The 19,347-nt window shown below is 55.8% G+C and overlaps 1 protein-coding gene across 1 annotated transcript in view; it reads right to left on the bottom strand.

Moving 5' to 3' along the window:
- Positions 1-19,347, bottom strand: part of AUTS2 (activator of transcription and developmental regulator AUTS2) — a 153,603-nt gene that overhangs the window by 78,841 nt on the left and 55,415 nt on the right. Inside the window, exon 7 of the mRNA XM_029082460.1 lies at positions 17,972-18,007. Within this exon, the coding sequence (XP_028938293.1) occupies positions 17,972-18,007 (36 nt within the window). The remainder of the gene's footprint in view (positions 1-17,971; positions 18,008-19,347) is intronic.

Raw genomic sequence — 19,347 nt, forward strand, 5'->3', positions numbered from 1 at the left:
TTCTGCTTTCACAAGTTGCTTGAAGAATGTAAAGCGCCGAGCAATAAACTTGCTCCGCTCTTCAGCCCGCTAATGCTTTGAGCTGCACATTCATTGCGCAGAAATGACCATTTTATGCCGCACCGAGGGATCGCTCCGTGAATAATATCTGAGATTATAATACGTCTGTGAGGGAAGAGATTCAGTTTATGTAAACTATTTAACCAGACGTGAAATTTTCTCTCGAGGATAAGAATCCTGGACTCATTTAAGTAGATTTTTAAGATGCCAAGATCCCGTTTGCAAATTTGCTCGGGGTTATGAGTCTGCTGTGTTGGTTGGTGTGGGGGGAACACTGGGAGGAGCACCAGCCATAGTAGTAAGAGGCATTTACTGAGCATCTAGTGGGCCCGGTGCCCTGTACTGAGTTTCTGGCGGGTGCGATGCACTACACTGAGCACCCGAGGATACAGCACACTATACTGAGCACCCAGCAGACGCAGCGTACTGCACTGAGTGCCCCAGTGTGCGCAGCACAGTGCAATGAGAATCTGGCAGGTGCTGTGCAGATACTGAGCGCCCAATGAATGTAGCACATTGTACTGAGTGTCCAGTGGGTGCAGCACACTATACAGAGCGCGCGGTGGGTGCAGTACACCATACTGAGCACCCAGTGGATGCAATGCGCTGTACTGAGCACCCAGCGTGTTCAATGCACCGTGCTGAGAGAGCTTGGGCCACTGAGGCGCACGTCTGGATCGGTCACAGGGTTGTGGACCCTCTGCCTTCTCACTCTGGTCACACCTGCTCCCATGGCTTAGTGGATGCAGCAGAGGCGTGGGAGTCAGAAGGTCATGGGTTCTAATCTCGCCTCCCGCTTGTCTACCGTGTGACCTTGGGGAAGTCACTTTGCCTCTCTGGGCCTCAGTTACCTCATCTGTAAAAGGGGGATTGGAACTGTGAGCCCCACGTGGAACACGGACTGTGTCCAAATCGATCTGCAGGATCCACCCCGGTGCTTAGCACAGGTCCTAGCACGTAATAATAATGATAATGGTATCTGTTAAGCGCTTACGATGCGCCAGGCACTGTACCAGCACACAGTAAGCACTTACCAAATAGCATCATCATCATCTCTCAATCGACCAGTGGCCTCTCGGAGGGCCAGCGGCCGGCCGCAGACAATGGCCGTCGACGGTGTGACTCCTTCGCTGGGCTCGGGAAGGCGGCGGTCGGGGGGCGAGCTGGAGACCCTTAATGTGTGAAATCCCCCCATGACACCTCCCCCTCTACCCTGCTCGGACACAGGCCGGCCAGCAAGAGGCGGGCAGTGGCCAGCCCGGGCAGCAAGGTAGGAGAGCTGGGTTCCGGGCCCGGCTCTGCCCCGGCCTGCTCCTGGGTGGCCCCTCTGGGCTTCACTTTCCTCATCTGGAGGCCGGGAGCCCCGTGAGGGGCAGGGGGCTGTGCCCGACCGCCCCGCCCGCGTCAACCCCAGCACTCAGCACGGGTCTTGGCGCAAGGTGCAGGCGGAATCAACGTCCCAACTACCGAGAGCCCCTGGACAATCCGTCTCCGAGGCTGAGCCCGCCGAGCCGGCACGTCAGATAGCATTAGGGGAGGGGGCGGCAAGGGGGCCGGGGCACACGAGGGCCAAGCCTCGCCTAACGGGGGCTGCGACGGAGCTGGGGGATGAATTTTTGACTCTTGTTTGGCATTTGGAGGGGGCGGGCTCCTCCCCCGCTCCCCGGCCGCCTGTGAGATGAGCAGCCCTGCCCGGCGCGGGGGGCGGCGGGCGGCGGGGCGGGGGGTCCGTTCCGGGTTTCTGGAAGGCAGGAGCTGCGCCGGGGGCCGCTCGCTTTGACTGCTGCTCTAATTTATGCAAAGTTGCAGACAGGGAGAGGGGCTTGAGCGAGGCCATCTGTGCGAGAGGGAAGGGGCCGGGGGCTTGGGGGCCTGGGGCCGGGGGTCCGGCAGCAAAGCTGAGCGGGGGGCGGCGGCCGGCCTTACATGGGGCGAATCCGGCTTTCGCCTCCTCATGGTTTAGCGGCGAGAGCCGGGCCTGGGAGTCAGAGGATGTGGGTTCTAATCCCGGCTCCGCCACTCATCTGCTCTGTGACTTTGGGCGAGTCACTTCATTTCTCTGTGTCTCAGTTCCCTCATCTGTAAAATGGGGATTAAGACTGTGAGCCCTATGTGAGACAACCTGATCACCTTGTATCCTCTCCAGCGCTTAGAACAGTGCTTTGCACGTAGTAAGCACTTAACAAATCCCATCATTATTATTATATCATAATTATTATTATTACAGTGCAAGCTCCTAGAGCAAAAGGACCATCACTCTCCATTTACTGAATGCTACCTACCGACCGGTGGAGCGCCCAGTGGAGCGCTGTGCATACAGTAAACACACCCCGCTCTCTGGGCCTGCAAGGGGAGAGGTGGCCGGGACTGTGTCCCAGGGTGGCATTCATTTGATGGTATTTACTGAGCGCTTACTAGTTGCAGAGCACTGTACTAAGCGCTTGGGAGAGTAAAAGTGCTTGGCAGAGTGGATAGAACTCGGACCCGGGAATCAAAAGGTCACGGGTTCTAATCCCAACTCCACCACGTGTCTGCTGTGTGACCTTGGTCAAATCACTTCACTTCTCTGGGCCTCGGTTATCTCATCCGTAAAATGGGGGTGAAGAGCGTGAGCCCTATGTGGGACAGGGTCTGTGTCCATCCTGACTTCCTTGTACCTACCCCAGCGATTAGAACAGTGCGTGGCACATCATAAGCGCTGAACAAGAACCTTAATTATTATGATAGAAGTAGCGTGGTTTAGTGGAAAGAGCCCGGGCTTGGGAGTCAGAGGTCGTGGGTTCTAATCCCGGCTCCACCACTTGTGTGACTTTGAGTCACTTGACTTCTCTGGGCCTCAATTCTCTCATCTGTAAAATGGGGATGAAGACTGTGAGGCCTATGTGAGACAACCTGATGACCCTGCATCTACCCCAGCGCTTAGAACAGTGCTCAGGTGAGAAGCAGTGTGGCTCAGCAGAAAGAACCCGGGCTTGGGAGTCAGAGGTCGTGGGTTCTAATCCCGGCTCCGCCAACTTGTCTTTTGTGTGACCTTGGGCAAGTCACAACTTCTCTGTACTTCAGTGACCTCATCTGTAAAAATGGGGATTAAAAAAATGTGAGCCCCAGGTGGGACAATCCGATTACCCTGTAATAATAATAATAATGTTGGTATTTGTTAAGTGCTTACTATGTGCAGAGCACTGTTCTAAGCGCTGGGGTAGATACATAGTCATCAGGTTGTGTCACGTGGGCAAGTCACTTAACTTCTCTGGGCCTCAGTTACCTCATCTGTAAAATGGGGATTAAGACTGTGAGCCCCACATGGGGGGCTCCCCACATCATTATTATTATTAAGTGACTTGCCCACAGTCACACAACTGACAAGTGGAAGGGCCAGGATTCAAACCCATGACCTCTGACTCCCAAGCCTGGGCTCTTGAGCCACGCTATATCCACTCCAGTGCTTAGAACAGGGCTCTGCACATAGTGAGCGCTTAACAAATCCAATAATAATAATAATATTAATAAGTAAGCACTTAATAAATGCCATCATTATTAGTATTACAATATACCAATTTAAAAGAAGCAGGAGCGGGTGTCCACAGGGAGCCGAAGCGGCCACGGCCTGCTTGACTGGGTGGGGCGAGGGACTCCCCCTTCTCGTGGGGAGCGCCCCTTCGCGGCCAGAAAGTGGAAGGAGCCCGGGCTTGGGAGTCCGAGGTCGTGGGTTCGAATCCCACTCTGCCCCTTGTCAGCTGTGTGACTGTGGGCAAGTCACTTCACTGGGCCTCAGTGACCTCATCTGTAAAATGGGGATGAAAGACTGTGAGCCTCACGAGGGACCACCTGATGACCCTGGATCTCCCCCAGCGCTTAGAACAGTGCTCTGCACATAGTAAGCGCTTAACTCATACCAACATTATTATTAGAGACCGAGTCACCGCGCGATAGCGCCCCCTCGCGGCCAGACACCGAGTCACCGTGCGATAGCGCCCCCTCGTGGCCACCAGACGCGGCAACCGGGACAGCGCCCCCCCCGCGACCAGACCCGGAACCACCACGGCCGCCCCCCCTCAAACTTTCTCAACCAACGTGGGGAACCCAGCGAGGGGGGCGGTCTGCGGGTGTCATTAAAGCGGCGCATCTGCTCGGCGGCTGCACGGGCTAATTCTGCCCAAAGTTTTATCAGCTAATTTTAATTATTCACTCCAGTGGGTTGAATACAGGGCTCATCATGTTGAATTAATACGTTTGACGGGAATTTCACAAAGAGAGGGCGAAAGAGCCATCAACAAATTGAATTGTCATGCAATATGGATTAAATGGAGATGGTTTAATTAGGATAAGCCCGTGGTTTGGTATTTTGAAGGCATTAGAGAGCTTAGCGGTACAGCGGGAAAGCTTAAGGAAAATGCCATCCCATAGTGTACGCTAGACCCCAGCCGTGGCCGGGGTGGATGGAGGGCCCAGGGGCCCGACGAAGCCTCCGCTTAGCGCAGAGGCGAACGGTGTCGGCCTTCGGGGTTGCAGGGGGCTGGAGGAGCTGAAAAGACGAGGAGGAGGAAGAGGAGGAGCAGGAGTGGTGGACAGGAGGCAGGGGTTGTGTGGGAGGGTGGACAGAGGAAGGAGGGGGCTGAGGGGAGGTAGCAGGAGGGAGGGGACGAAGAGGAAGAGGAGGAGGGTGTGGGAAAGAGGACGGGGAGGAGGGTGGTCTCTAAGGCTGCTCACCAGGGCAAGGGGTGGGAGCCTGAGGTAGAGTGGGGGGTGGGCTGTGCACTGGGGGGGCGGCGTTGGGTGAGGGGAGGAGAAGAGATGTGAGGGCAAAGAAGAAGAGAAGGGGAGGAGGGAGGGAATGTCACCTCATCTGTCAAAGGGGGATTGTACAGTCCATGTATCCACCCCAGCGCTTAGTACAGTGCCCGGCCCTTAGCGCTTGACAAATACTACAGTTATTATTATTAGGGAGGGGAGAATGCTGATGATGCCTGTTTTCTTGTTTTGATGTCCGTCTCCTCTCTTCTAGACGGTGAGCACGTTGTGGGCAGGGACTGTCGCTCTTTGTTGCTGAATTGTACTTTTCAAGCGCTTAGTACAGTGCTCTGCACACAGCAAGCACTCAATAAATACGACCGAATGAATGAATGAATGAATGAATGAATGAATGAATGAAAGGGGGGAGAAGGAGAGGAGAGGTAGGGGGAAAGGAGAGGTGGAGGGAGAGAAGGGAGGGAGGAGGGGAGTCACATTTCTTTCTCCCCCAGGATATCTCTGCCTGGATGTCTCATGCAACAAGTCCAAAACTGAACTTATTAATTTTTACCTTAAAAGTCTAGTCCTTCCCCTCATTTTCCCATCACTGTAGACAGCATCACCACCCTCCCTGTTTCCCATGTCCACAACCTTAGCGTGATCCCCGACTCATCTCTCTCCTGCAACGGAGGCGCCTGTGTACAGGCTGGAAACAGACGGAGAACATCTCTCGGCCACTGTTGCATCCTCCAGGCCCTCTGACCCACTGATGGCCTGTCCTCCCCCTGCTTTCCACGAGTAGCTTGGTCACCCAGGCGGTCCGGTCACTGGTCAGACCGGCACCGGCGATCCAAACCTCAGAAGCTCCAGGTGCCGGGCGACTGGTGGCAGAGAGATCGGTACCCCAAAAGGGAGAAAGGAAGCTGGCGGCGGGCAGGGTGGGAGACAGAGGGCGGCTTACAGGCGGACAGAACCATCGGTCACATGCTGGCCCGGTGAGCCACACGTGTGTCCGGGGCAATCTGGCCATAGGCGGCCATGGCACCATTGGCACGTGATGGGGACAATGACGATGGCACCTGCATTCTTCCCTCTTCTCCCCCCAAACTCCTATCACCCCAGCCTCCACTCGGACACCCGGCCTGGGGCCTCTCCTGCTCATGCACCCAGTGGTCCCAAGCATCTGACCGGGACACATATGTGCTTCAATAGTAATAACAATAAGAATAATTTATAAAAATGGCAATAATAATTGTATTTGTTAAGTGCTTGCTATGTGCCAAACACGGAACTAAGCGTTGGGATGGATATAAACTCGGATTCATTTATTTATATCAATGTCTCTCGCCCCCCTCTAGAATGTAAGCTTGTTGTGGGCAGGGAAAGCATCTGTTGTTACATTGTACTCTCCCAAACGCTTAGTACCGTGCTCTGCACAGAACAAGTGCTTAATAAATGCGATTCAAAGAATGAATGAATTAGACACAGTCCATGTCCCATATGGGGCTCAAAGTCTCGGGTGGCAGGAGGGGAGAATGAGTATCAAATCCCTGTTTTACTGATGGGGAAACAGAGGCATTGATGAATTAGGTGACTTGCCCAAGGTCACACAGCAGGTACATGGCAGAGCCGGGATTAAAACCCAGATCCTTTGACCCCCATGGGTCTGGGCCACACTGTGTCTAAGGCCCCATCCGGCTGGAGGGGGTGGCTCTGTGGGCCTCCATTTCCTCCTCTGTAAAATGGGTGTGAGGTAGAGCGAGACTGTGTCTGATCACCTAACCTTGTAATGACCCCAGCGCTTAAGCTCAGAGCGAGCACTTTGTCACGGTCGTCATTATTATTAATTGGTCTAATCCAACATGCTGTTCTGGCTACTAGCTTCCTGGCAACTGGAGAGAAGCACTGGCCCAAGGCCCTAGTCATTCGTCCCTTGCTGCCCGGAGGTCCAGAGGGCAATCGGGCCCTGGCCTGGAGAGGTGGGGGCGGGACGGTCTCCCCGGTGCCCCCGGCCCCATCAGCTCCCGTCGGCTTTAATCGTTCCTGACGATTTGCCCGTCACCTTGTAGGCTCCTCTCCGGGAGGAGAGAAAGCTTCTGTGTGTTCTCGTGATGGCGGGGCTAATTGAGCGGAAAACTGATCTGTTGAAAAGGAATGAGAGGAAGAGACAGACTACTGGCTTCGCCCTGTTAAAAGTAATATAATGTGACGAACAGGATGACAAGGACAGGGCGGGAGAGGGTGGGACTGGGGGGTTGATTCAGGGGGATTTGGAGGGTTTTCTAGCCCCCCATAGGGGCTGTTCCAGCTCTCGATCTCTGCCTGCTGGTGATCCCAGGGGTTGGGCTGCGGAGAGCCTACCTTCTCCCCTGCCCATTTCTCATCCAGCTCTCTCACAAGGTCGGGGTCCTCCTGGGAGGAGGGGTGGAAGAGGGGTAGGGGAGGGAGGGGAGGAGACCTTCCCCCCACCCCCCTCACTGGCCGGGAGGGAAGGAAGAGGGTTCCACACTGTAATTTAACCTGACAAGAAGCATTAGCTTTGCTTGCACACTTTGTGAATTAAGTGATGATTTAATTAGCCTGAGAATCACCGGTCAAATAATGTCCTAATTAGAAGAAGGTTGCGATAAAGCACCAGTAGGTGGAGGGATTGACAGACTTGTGGTTCTTCCTCTGGAAGCCAGAAAGCCCAGCTCCTCGTGACCCCCACTCCCATCCCCGTGCCTCCGTCTTCCTGGATACAGTAGTTCTTCTATAGATGTCATAATTCAGGTGCATCTATCTGTCTGATCCCTTAGATAGTAAGCCCCTTCTGGGCTTCTTTTACTTCTCTTGTCCTCTCCCAAGCACCTAGCACAATGCTGTGCACACTGTAGGTGACTGGCATAACAGATGCCCACTACAAGGCTCTGCACAGCAGGTGTCTGGCACACAGATGCCCAGTACAGTACTCTGTACATAGTAGGTGCCATTTCCAGGCTCCAACACATAATAGGTGCCATTTCCAGGCTCCAACATGCTCGGTCCATGCACAGTTTAAGTTCTACACCACTCTGGGATATCCCAGCATGCGTGGGGGCCCCCATACTTGTCCGGCCCCCATGAGGGAAGAAGGTGCTGAAACTCAAACTCGCACGGGATGTCCCGCGCTCCTAGTTTTCAGCAGGTATCACTCCCTCAGCCTGTTCAGAGAGGGGCAGGGTGGGTCGGGCCAGTCCCACCCATGTGGCCAGCAGATGAGGCCAGAGCCCCACACCAGGAAGACAGTGAGTGACGGACAGGGCGGGCAGTTGAGGGGGGGAGGCCTGACAGGGACAGAGCTCTGGAGAACTCCTTTGGAGAAGCAGTGTGACTTAATGGACAAACCACTGGCCTAGGAGTAAGAGGACCTGGGTTCTAATCCCAGCTCCGCCATTTGTCTGCTGTGTGACTGTGGGCAAGTCACTTCACTTCTCTGGCCACAGGTACCTCATCTGTAAAATGTGGATTAAGACTGTGAGCCCTATGTGGGACAGGGACTGTGTCCAACCTGATTTGCTTGTATCCAACCCAGCGCTTAGTAAAGTGCCTGACACATAGTAAGCACTTAAATACTACAATTATTATCATTATCACTATTATTGTTACTGTTAGCAAAGAGCTGTGCTGGGAGTCAATGGTGAGCAGAGTGCTGTGCTGGGCACTGACTGTGTGCAGAGAGCAGTACAGAGGACTGAGGTGTCAGGCTGTGGGAGAGTTCTGCTTGATCCAGGCACACTTGGCAGAGCACATGCTGTGACGGGTACATGCTCACTTGCCCAAGCCCCAGCCCAGCCCATGTAGGCTGGTACATGTATCAGTCCAGTAAGTGCAGGCACAGAGAAGTGAAGTGACTTGCTCACCTGGGAAATGGGTATTAAGACCATGATACACATATGGGTCAGGGATTGTGTCCTTCTTGATTATCTTGCCCCTACCCCAGCGCTTAGAACAGTGCCTGGCACAAAGTAAGCACTTAACAAATACCATAAAAAACCCTCCGCCTGCTGTGTGTGTGTGTGTGCCAATGACCGTGTGTGTGCACATGCAGAACCAAGAGCCACGGTGAAAGTGATAGGAAGTAGAGGGAGCGACTCGATAGGCAGTGGGAAGGAAAGAGCTCAGTCCCGAAGGAAAGGAAGGCAGGACAGGAGGAGCAGACAGGGAAGCGGGGCCTTTCCCAGCACTGACCAAACCCCAAGCCTGCCTGTGTCCTCAGAGGTGGCCCTGCTGCCAGGGAGGGAGGGAGAGAGAACGCAGAAGGCAAAGGGCAAGAGAAGGGAGAGGGAAGGGACTGACGAGGGCAGGAGGGAGTGGGAAGGGGAAGGGAATGGAGGGCCAGTCCCTTAAATACTGCATCAGCATCAGCCTCCTCACTGACCTCCCTGTCTCTAGCCTCTTTCCTCTCCAGTCCAGAAGTCCCTCTGCTGCCCAGATATTTCTCCTAAAACACCATTCTGTGCCCATCTCCCCGCTCCTCATAAACCTCCAATGGTTGCCCATCTCTCTCCTCATCAAGGAGAAACTCCTCCCCGCCGGCACTCAGCCATCAGCCAGCTTCCCCCGGCGTAGACTCGCTCCTCTACCACCGCACCTCAATTCACATTTGGCTCCTCTAATGCCCACCTACTCACCGTGCCTCCCTGTCGTGTCTCTCGCTGCCGACCCCTTGGCTAGGTCCCCTCTCGGGCCCGGAACTCCCTCCCCCTTCACATCTGGCCCAACTCTTCCCACTTTCAAAACCCTCCAAGACCTCCCGGAGGCCTTCCCCAATTAATTTTCCTCCTCTCCGGTGTCACCCTACAGGCAGCTTCTGCCTGGTACTCGCCCTCTCACACCCACGGGTGACAGTCGTGCACATATATCAACAATCCTCCCACTTAAGCACTCCCTTGCCACCCATCCACCTTCTATGCTCCTCTTCCTTTTTTTATGATATTTGTTAAGCGCTTATCATTTGTCAAACACTGTTTAAAGCACCGGGGTAGATACGAGTCATATCAGGTTGGACACCGTCCCTGTCTTAGATGGGGCTCACAGTCTAAGGAGAAGGGAATAGGATTTTATCCCCATTTTACAGTGAGGGCAACTGAGGCCCAGAGAAGTTAAGTGACCTGCCCAAAGTCCCACTGCAAGCAATTGGCAGAGTGAGGATTAGAACCCAGGTCCTTTTTTTATGGTATTTGTTATGCGCTTACTACGTGCCAGATACTGTTCTAAGAGTTGGAGTAGATACAAGGTAATTGGATTCAGTCCCTGTCCCACATGGAGGGGGGTCACGGTCTTAATCCCCATTTTACTGATGAAGTGAGACACTCTGGAAGTGAAGCGACTTGCCCAAGATCACACAGTACACAACTGGCAGAGCCAGGATTAGAACCCAGGTCCTTCTGACTCCTAGGCCCATGTTCTTTCCTCCTATCAGTAATTCATTTCAGCATCACTCCCTGGCTAGATTGCTAGATGCTTGAGGGCAGGGGCCATGACTTCACCTCTGGAGGACAGATCTCCCCTCGACTCAAGATTATTGTTGGCTCTGAACCCAGTTCCACTGCAATGGGAAAGACAGAAATGGTGGCGGTCACGCTTGGGGGAGAAGCACGGCAAATGCCTCTCAAACTCAGTCAGTGGCCCGGATGGTGCAAGAACTGGTCCTTGGTGTAGTGAGTGTTGGTTGGTTGTAGAAGAGGGCCCTGGTCGCTCCTGCCCCTCTGAACATCGGGCCCCGGGGAGACTGAATCCAGGCTCAGGGAAGCTGTCCCACGACCACATGTAACGCTGTCAACCTCTTCTGAAGCATCTTGAAAGAGCAGAGTCTTCACTAATGATATTTTAATCCACTAATTACTGTAATCTTCTAACTGGTCTACACCCAAGCAGGGCGCACATCTCCTGAATCACATCTTATCCCCGTCTCCCTGCACACCTGCCTTCTGTGACTTTGGGCAGATCAAATTAAAAGCATGAGGAGAGGGGGAAGGAGGAGAGGGAGAAAGCAAGGAGAGGTGAAGGAAAGGAGTGAAGGAAGGGAGAGGGAAGTGGGGAGAGGGGAAATCTTGCCAAGGATATATTCACCTAATTCCCCAACTTCATTTCAGCCATGTAAAAGCCTGGGTTGATCCCTACTCCAATGTATGTGAGACACAGCCTGTCTGATCTAATTATCTTGTTTCCATCCTAGGGTTTAGTATAGTGCTGGGCACCTAGTGAGCCCTTAACGAATACCACAATAATTATTAGTATGATATGCCATCAGCTAGCAAGAAAACTATTCTGGGGGCGGTCATGAGAAACAGCCCCGGGAGTTGCTGGGGACTGGCCCAGGGATTGGTGGGAACAGAGCACATGAGAACTCGCTTAGCCTTGGAGGGGCAGAGCACAGGAAGTCACGGCAACCCTGCCCCAAGACAAGATGAGGTCAGGGGTCCTGTGCCAGGAAGGGGACAACTGTTCTCCACCTCGACTCTCCCCCACTGACCCAGCACAGACCATTCCACACCCCTGACTCTCCCCCATTGACCAGCACAGACCATCCACCATTCTGGACTCCCCGCAGTGACCCAGCACGGACTATCCCATTGACTTTGGTGTTTTCCCTTCAGCGGCAAGGACGAGAATTAATCCACCCTGCCGGGTTTATCATTTTTCCTCCTTGGAGAAACATGAAGGATTGTAGCTGACCCTCAGCACATCAGCTGCTTCACACTCCATTAGCATATGCGGGAACAACCGTTGCGGACACGATTCATCTCAGTGCTGGCTGCCGGCTGGGCCCGGATCCCACCACCCGCTTCCCTGGAGGCAGGAAATCGTCCTCCCCTCATTCCACAGGTTCCTGCGGCACTGCTCTCCAGGTCGGGTGTGGGCGGACTAGATCTTTCACGCATCTGCTACAGCGCTCACCCACAGGAAGCATCCGATCCGGAGTCCTGCACATGACATATGCTGTCTACTACACTGCTTTGAACACAGCAAGCATCTACTACAGCACTCTGCCCACAATTAAGCATCCAATATGGCACTCTGCACACAGAAAGCGTCCAGTGCGATGCTCTGCACCCAATAAGCAACCAGTCTGACCTCCGCCCACACTAAGGGCTCAACTCCTGCCACTCTGGATTGATGGTTAGCTGCTCCAAGGGAGAAGAGCTCCCACAGTGAAGACAGGCCCAACCCTCCAGTGCTCAAGTGGTCAACTTCTGGGATCCAGCTCCCCTTCACTCCAGCTTAGCTCCAGTGCCCCAGTCCAGCTCTAGCACCTCCCGGCTCAGCTCCTGTGCCCTCAACCCAGCTCCAGCTCCACCAGCTCAGCTCCAGCCCCCATGACCCCACTCTTGGGCTCCAGGAACCCTGCTATGGCTCTCAGAGCTCAGCTCCAGACTCCATGGCTTGGTTCTGGAGTCTATGACTCCATTCTCAGACTCCAGCATCGCCTCGCTCCAGCACCCCATCCTGGCTCCCAGGAGCCAGGCCCCCCCGCACCAGCCCAGCTCTTGCACCCGTGGGCTAACTCCAGAGCCTGTGGATAGCTCTTGGGCTCAGGGCGGTGGTGTATTCGGGTCCAGCATGAGGCAGGGAACCCTCCCCGCCCATTTCGGGCATCCTGGGAAGGCTTCCAGAGCACGACGGGCGAACCCGACACGCTAAGTCAGAGTGATCAATTCTCATTTATTAATGAGTAGCCATCGGGATGTTTCAGGGCCAGCCGGGAGCCGCTTAGGCACAACAAGAACGAAGCTGCGGAACTAATGCAATTTGCTGGGAGAAGCTGGCAGCCCCTGACAGAGACGAGGCGTGACACTGCCCCCGGGGTCTGGGCCCAGGGGGAGCCGGGCCCGGAGACAAGGGTCAGAGGTGCGGGGAGCAGAGAAAGAGTGCCCACGTCTGGGCCTCTGGGTGTTGATACCGAGGGAACACGGATAGGGATTGGGGCAGCTGCCTCTGGGCGCAGGAACTGGGGGTGTGGGCAGAAGACACTGAAGCTTGACAGCCAGTCAAATCGACCCAACTATCAAAGAGTTCCCGAGTGCCTTCCAAGGGCTGGACGCTGTGTTGAGTGCTGGACACGGCACTGTCGGGCACCATACTGAGTGCTGGACACTGTACAGAGTGTCAGGCATTGCACTGATCACTGGGCAGAATACTAAGCCCTGGGTGCTGTGCTGAGCACCGGGTACCATACTGATCGCTGGGCATCATGTTGAGAACCAGGAAATGTGCCGCTCGCTGGGGACTATACTAAAGTTTGGGCACCACACTGAGCGCCGGGAACCATGCTAAGCACCAGGCCCCATACCGAGAGCCGTTCGGAGCACTGGAAACCGTGCCGAGTGCTGGGAACTGTGCTGAGAGTCGGTCACCATACTGAGAGCCGGGCACTGAAACTTGTATTGGGAACTGAACTCATATCCAGGCACTGTGCTGATTACAGGGCTCCCTACTGAGTGCCGGGAGCTTTACTCTCCAAGCAGACTCAGAACACGTTTTGGAGTGAGCTCAGTAGGATGGATTCAGGGTAGGGAATGTCTGGGAGAGAGGACACTCAGCCCTGCCAGAGCGTGGGCCCAGGGGCCGGGAGGGGGCTGGGGAGTGGGGTGTCTGGCCCCTCCCTCACCCCAGAAACAGCCGCTCCCCTCGGCTGCCCGGAGAAACGCTGTGGCATCTGGCCACCCCAAACCAAGGAAGAAATGCAGTGCCCAGCCCTACCCAGCCCCTTAACGTCTCTCTGACAGGAAAAAGGGAAGAAAAGGTGAAAAACACCAAAAAAAAAAAACTTGTTTATAATAAAGACTACATTCTGCGGCAATTTCCCAGATTCCTGGGGTTAGAAATCTCGATTGCCAATGGATAAGTGAGCCTTAAAATCACATCCCCACTGACAAAAATTCATTTCTTATAACCGTCTCCATTTACGGGAACGCGGAATCTTTCCCACCGGGCAGGGACCAAATGAAAATGTTATTTCTCTGCTCATGAACTCATACCTTTCTGTCTGCTTTTCACTGCTGGCAATTTCATTCTCCTCCAAATTTGACTAAAGCCCATGGCCTGGGGGAAATAATGTCTATATAATAATCTCCTGAAACTCTAATTCTGAGTCATGTTTTTTTCGACGTCGCCGTGCAGTTTATGAAAATTGCACCGAGCTATGAAATGTAAGTGATGTGATGGGTCTGCCCGGGGAACACGCCGCAAATACTAATGAACGGGAGGCCCCCGCCTGGACGGGGAAGCCGCACCGAGGGGAGGCCTTGCCTTCCGGGGGTCCCCGCTGGGCTGTGGCGGTTGACCCGGGCCAGAGGGCATGGGGACGTCTGTCCAGTCCCCACCTGCTGTGTCCCCTTCGACCCCACGGGGAGAGATGAAGAGGGGGAGAGAGGACAGTCCTCGGTGTCACTCCGGAGTCCCACCATGTTTCTCACGGCATTCGGGTGGGTGACCTAGACTGGAAGCTCACTGAGGGCAGGGACTGGGCCTATTAACTCCGCTGCACTTCCCACATGCTCTGCACAGTGCTCTGCACCTCCAGTCAGTGCCTAGTCCAGCGTTACCGATGCTGGTAATCTGATGGGTCCGTGGGATCCGGAGAGGCAGCGTGGCCTATGGATAGAGCCCGGGCCTGGGAGTCAGAAGGACCTGACTCTGATCCTGGCCTGCTACTTGTCTGACTTTGGGCACTTCTCTGGCTCTCAGTTCCCTCATCTGTAAAATGGGGATTAAGACTGTTAGCCCCATGTGGAACAGGGACTGTGTCCAACCCAATTTGCTTGTATCTACTCCAGCGATTAGTACATTGCCTGATATGTACTAAGCACTTAGCAAATGCCACAACTATTACTATTATTTTTACGATTATTATCCAGACTGGGGAATAACACTTGTTTCCAACAAGAGTGTTGCCTGCCGGCCCACAAAACCAGATCTGGGCTGGTGGCTGGGAGCTGGCTGCGGGCAGAGAGGACAGGCAGAGGAAGGGCAGCAGTGTTTCCCTCGGGCAGGACATCCAGTCTTGACCAGCCTGGAAAATCCCAGGCAGCGTCCCCAAGGGGTAAGGGAGGCAGACGGACAGCAGGGAGGCACTTACACTGACAACCATGGAGAGGGAGCGACTCCCGCCGCGGGAGAAGGAGGGGGAAGGGGCTTTCATGCGGGTCGTCCCCACCCTCCTGGATCCATGGCCAAATCCCACTAAGGCCACGACTCTGCGTCCGGCTTCCAGGGTTTGGCCCAAGACCCTTGCACCCCCTTGGCATCGCTCCAGCTTGGAGACCCCGTGGGATCCTCCAGTCCACCGACAATCAATGCCGTTTTCTGGTGCCCAGCCCCACACGACAGTGCACATCCACCCCCAAACACGACGACACATCCACACACGTACACAGAACCACACATGCTCCCCACCTCTACACACAACCAGACACATCCACACACACAAACACTTCCCCACTTCCACATACGCAATCATGCACATCCGCACACACACAGAACCACACATCATCCCCCACTCACCCACAAAACCATGCACACTGACACGATCATACACCCTTCCTTCACAAACTATACATATGCTGTGAGAAGCAGCGTGGCCTGTGAGAAGCAGCGTGGCCTAGTGGAAAGAACATGGGCCTAGGAGTCAGAAGTTGTGGGTTCTGATCCTGGCTCTGCTGCTTGTCTGCTGTGTAATCTTGGGCAATTCACTTCATTTCTCTGTGCCTCAGTTACCTCATCTGTATAATGGGGATTAAGACTGTGAGCCCCGTGTGGAACACAGACTGTCTAGCCTGATTACTTTGCATCTGTCTCAGCACTTTGAACAATGCCTGCCACAGAGTAAGCACTTAACAGATACCATTTAAAAAATACACATGGCCTAGTGATTGAGCATGGGCCTGGGAGTCAGAAGGATTTGGGTTCTAATCCCACCTTTCAGTTGTACTTATTGAGCACTTACTGTGTGCACAGCACTGTACTAAGTGCTTGAAAACAGGAAAAATTTTTAAATTTCTTGAATTATCTTGAAAACAAGAAAATTAAAAAACAAGCACTCTTGTCTTCTGCATGACTTTTTGGGCAAGTCACTTAACTCTCAGTGCCTCAGTTCCCTCATCTGTAAAATGGGAATTAAACCTCTAAGTCCCATGTGGGTCATGGACTGTGTCCAACCTGATTCGCCTATAACTAATCTAGTGCTTAATACGGTGCCTGGCACATAGTAAGTGCAAAATAAACTTTTTTTAAAAAATACACACCCATACAGACCCATCTGCCCAAGACACTGAGCCACCCAACTGGGCATGGAGGCTTGTGGCCTCCTTCCCCTCAACCCGCCTCCCACCCAGCATTGCCTTTAGTGCCCCGGGGAACTGAGGCACATGGTCTGTTATGGTCTGATCTGGGGACTCGCTTCATCAGGAACCACGGTCAGCACTGGCCGTAAGGGTGTATGGATGGACGGACGGGGAAGAGCAGCCACGGGAGAGACGGGCGCGGGAGGATCCCAGGTCTCACCACTCGTGCTGGGTGGTGGATTTGGGGGGAAGCGGACAGACGGTGAGGGGGCAGAGGAGAGCAAGGGGTGAGGCTCCTTTGTCAGCAAATTTTCTTCTGCCAACATACCACTGACTAGGGGTGCCCCATATTTATTTTATTATGGCATTTGTTAAGCGCTTACTATGTGCCAAGCACTGTTCTAAGCACTGGGGTAGATACAAGGTCATCGGGTTGTCCCCCGTGGAGCTCACAGTCTCAATCCCTATTTTACAGATGAAGTAACTTAGGCACAGAGAAGTTAAGTGACTTGCCCAAGGTCACATAGCAGACAAGTGGCAGAACCGGGATCAGAACCCACCACCTCTGACTCCCACGCCCATGCTCTTTCCACTAAACCACGCTGCTTCCCCACAGCCCCTCCTCCTGGGAGAGCGAACGGGGGCGGGGAAAGGGGGCCGTCGGGGCCCTGAGACCCACTGACTGGCCGCTGCCCTGGCCTGCTGAACTGCCCCTGCCCTGCCCCACTACTACCCAGGCCTGCTGACCAGTCCCTGCCCAGCACCACTGACCGGCCACTGCTCTGACCCACTGTCCGGTCCCTGCCCTGGCCCACTGATCGGCTGATGCTCTGATCCACTTCCCGGAGCTGCCCTCCGCAGCCCTCACCTCCGCTGGGCCCACGCCTGTCTGGACAGCAGCCCCCCTTCCCACCTCCGATCTATACACCATCTCTGGCCCCACCACTAGCCCACAGAGTAGTCGCAGGCAAGTCACTGCCCTTCTTGGACTCCGAGAGGGAATAGGGTCAAGTTGGAGCCGTTGGGTCAGGCTGCCGGTCGTCCCAGAGGTATCGTTACCCAGCGCTCGTCTTGTCCACCCTCAGACGGAGCGGGTGCCCGGTGCAGCCCACCCCGTCATACCGCTCCCCTGTGCTTCCGGCGCCCAACACATGCACACCAGCTGCACTTCTCCTCAAGCGCATATACAAAACGCTACCTTGTCACACAAGTGAGACCGATGGGGAGACTGGGCTTTGGGGAAGAAAAGAGCAACACCGCCAGGCCAACCTCTCCCTCCTCTGAGCCGTGGTGGGTCGGGGGACAGGCGGCCAGGTGGGGAGGCGAAGCTCTGAGGGGGACAGAGTATGGATCCATAGCCCGGAAAGGTCCGTCCGGCGGCGGGGCAGATGTCGGGCCGGGTGGCCCGGCCCGGCCTAGTCCACCCCTAGCCCCGGCGGACCAGGACAGTGGCAGATGGAGCTGCTGCCTCTGGTCCCAGAGCTGGGAGCCGACAGCACCGCCCGTCCCCGCGGGCCCCCAAAGCTGGCAGCCCCCATCAGCCGCTCTCCTGCGGGGGCTTCCTTCCCCTGCACCCCCTCCTCCGGCCTCCTCCTCCCTGCCTCTGCCAGGAGGGCCGGGTCAGGTACAGACTCAGCGACCGTAGGATGACTGGGGTCGGCAGGGCCCCGGGACGGTGGAACCAAGGTGGCGAGAAGGGTCCTGGACAGGACCCCTCCCCAAGGAGCCCACCAACCCGCTGTGGGCTGACACGGGCAGGCCCGGGGCCGGGGATGTTCCCGAGCCTGGACCGGATGGGCCTCCGGGGAGCCTCATGTCCCCCTCCTTCCCAAAGCTGGGCCACAGGGGTGGGGCTGGGGTCGTGGTCCACTTACAAAGTAGCCAGTCCCCAGGCTGGAAGGTGCCGGGCTCTGAAATGAAGCACAAAGACAAAGAGGAGTTAGAGGCATGTGCCGCCCATTCCCGGCCTCTCCAGCCACCCCCTCCGCCCACCACCGGACGCCCCCCGCCCGCCCCTGGACCCCCAGTGCCCCCAGGTCATGTGTCGCCGCGGCGCACACACGAGGCTTAATTCTCAGTGGCATCTCCCCATGGCGCCGGGGTGCTAACGTGCTATTTACCCAACTCTGGGCTTCGGCGGTGGACATAATTGCCAATTTATTTGACAGGCAGCTGGGTAATGAATTAATGACACCTCCCCCGTGCAGAGCGGAGTAGAGTGGAGTGGAGCGGAGCAGGCAGCTCGCCCACCTGGCCGACATCCAGACCCCAGGGCGGGGAGAGGTGGGAGGGTGGTGGCCGTGGGGCCGGTGTGGTGCGGGACGGGGGCGGGTGCAGAATCTGCAGGACGAGGGGGTCCATGGAACCGAAAGAGTGCAGGGGTTCCGTGGGGTCATTGGGTACGGGGGTCCACGTGGCCAGTGAGCTGCAGAGGGGTCCACAGAGTCCACGGGGTGCAGGGGTGGGGGTCCGCGAGTCTGCAAGGGGGTCTGTGGGGCCAACGGGGTGTAAGGGATCCACGGAGCTGGCGACGTGCAGGGGGTCCACGGGGCCACCAGGATGAGGGGGTCCATGGGGAAGCCTGGGTGCGGGATGGTCTGCAGAGTTCGCAGGGTGCAGAGGGATCCAGGGGTCTGGTGGAGTTCAGGGGGACTCAGGGGGTCTGGGGATTCCACAGGGCCAGCAGGGCAGAGGTTGGGGGGGAGGCGATCTGTGGAGTCCACAAAGTTGGAGGAGAGCAGCGGGGCCCAGCCTTGGTGGGTGGGGGGAAAGGCACCATGCTATCTCAGTGATGATTCCGACCTCTGACCCGCTGTTCCCCACGATGCCCCGGCCCCGCCTCCGTCCCCAAAACCAGACATGACTAAACATCATTAGCTGCCTGGGACACGGGGTATGGGGGCAGTGGGGTAAGGGCAGAGGGGCCCAGGGATAGTGGAGCAAGGGGACAGAGGAGCACGGAGGCAGGGGACATGGGGGCAGTGGGGCACGGGGCAGTGGGACATGGGGGCAGTGGGGCACGGGGCAGTGAGGGGTGGGGGTAGTGGAGCACAGGGGCAGCAGGGCATGGGAGCAGTGCAGCATGGGAGCCCAAGCACAGGAGCAGCAGAGCACGAGCACAGGAGCAGCGATGAGGGCCTCGGCCCCACATCCCACATCTGAATCCCCCCTGGCCCAGCCCCAGAGCAGAGGGAGGGCTGGGGGTGGGAGGGAAGGGGCGGGGATCTCTCCCCCATTTCCCAGAGGAGGA

The sequence above is a fragment of the Ornithorhynchus anatinus genome, chromosome 17 (genome assembly GCF_004115215.2).
Source record: "Ornithorhynchus anatinus isolate Pmale09 chromosome 17, mOrnAna1.pri.v4, whole genome shotgun sequence".
Lineage (NCBI taxonomy): Eukaryota > Metazoa > Chordata > Mammalia > Monotremata > Ornithorhynchidae > Ornithorhynchus > Ornithorhynchus anatinus.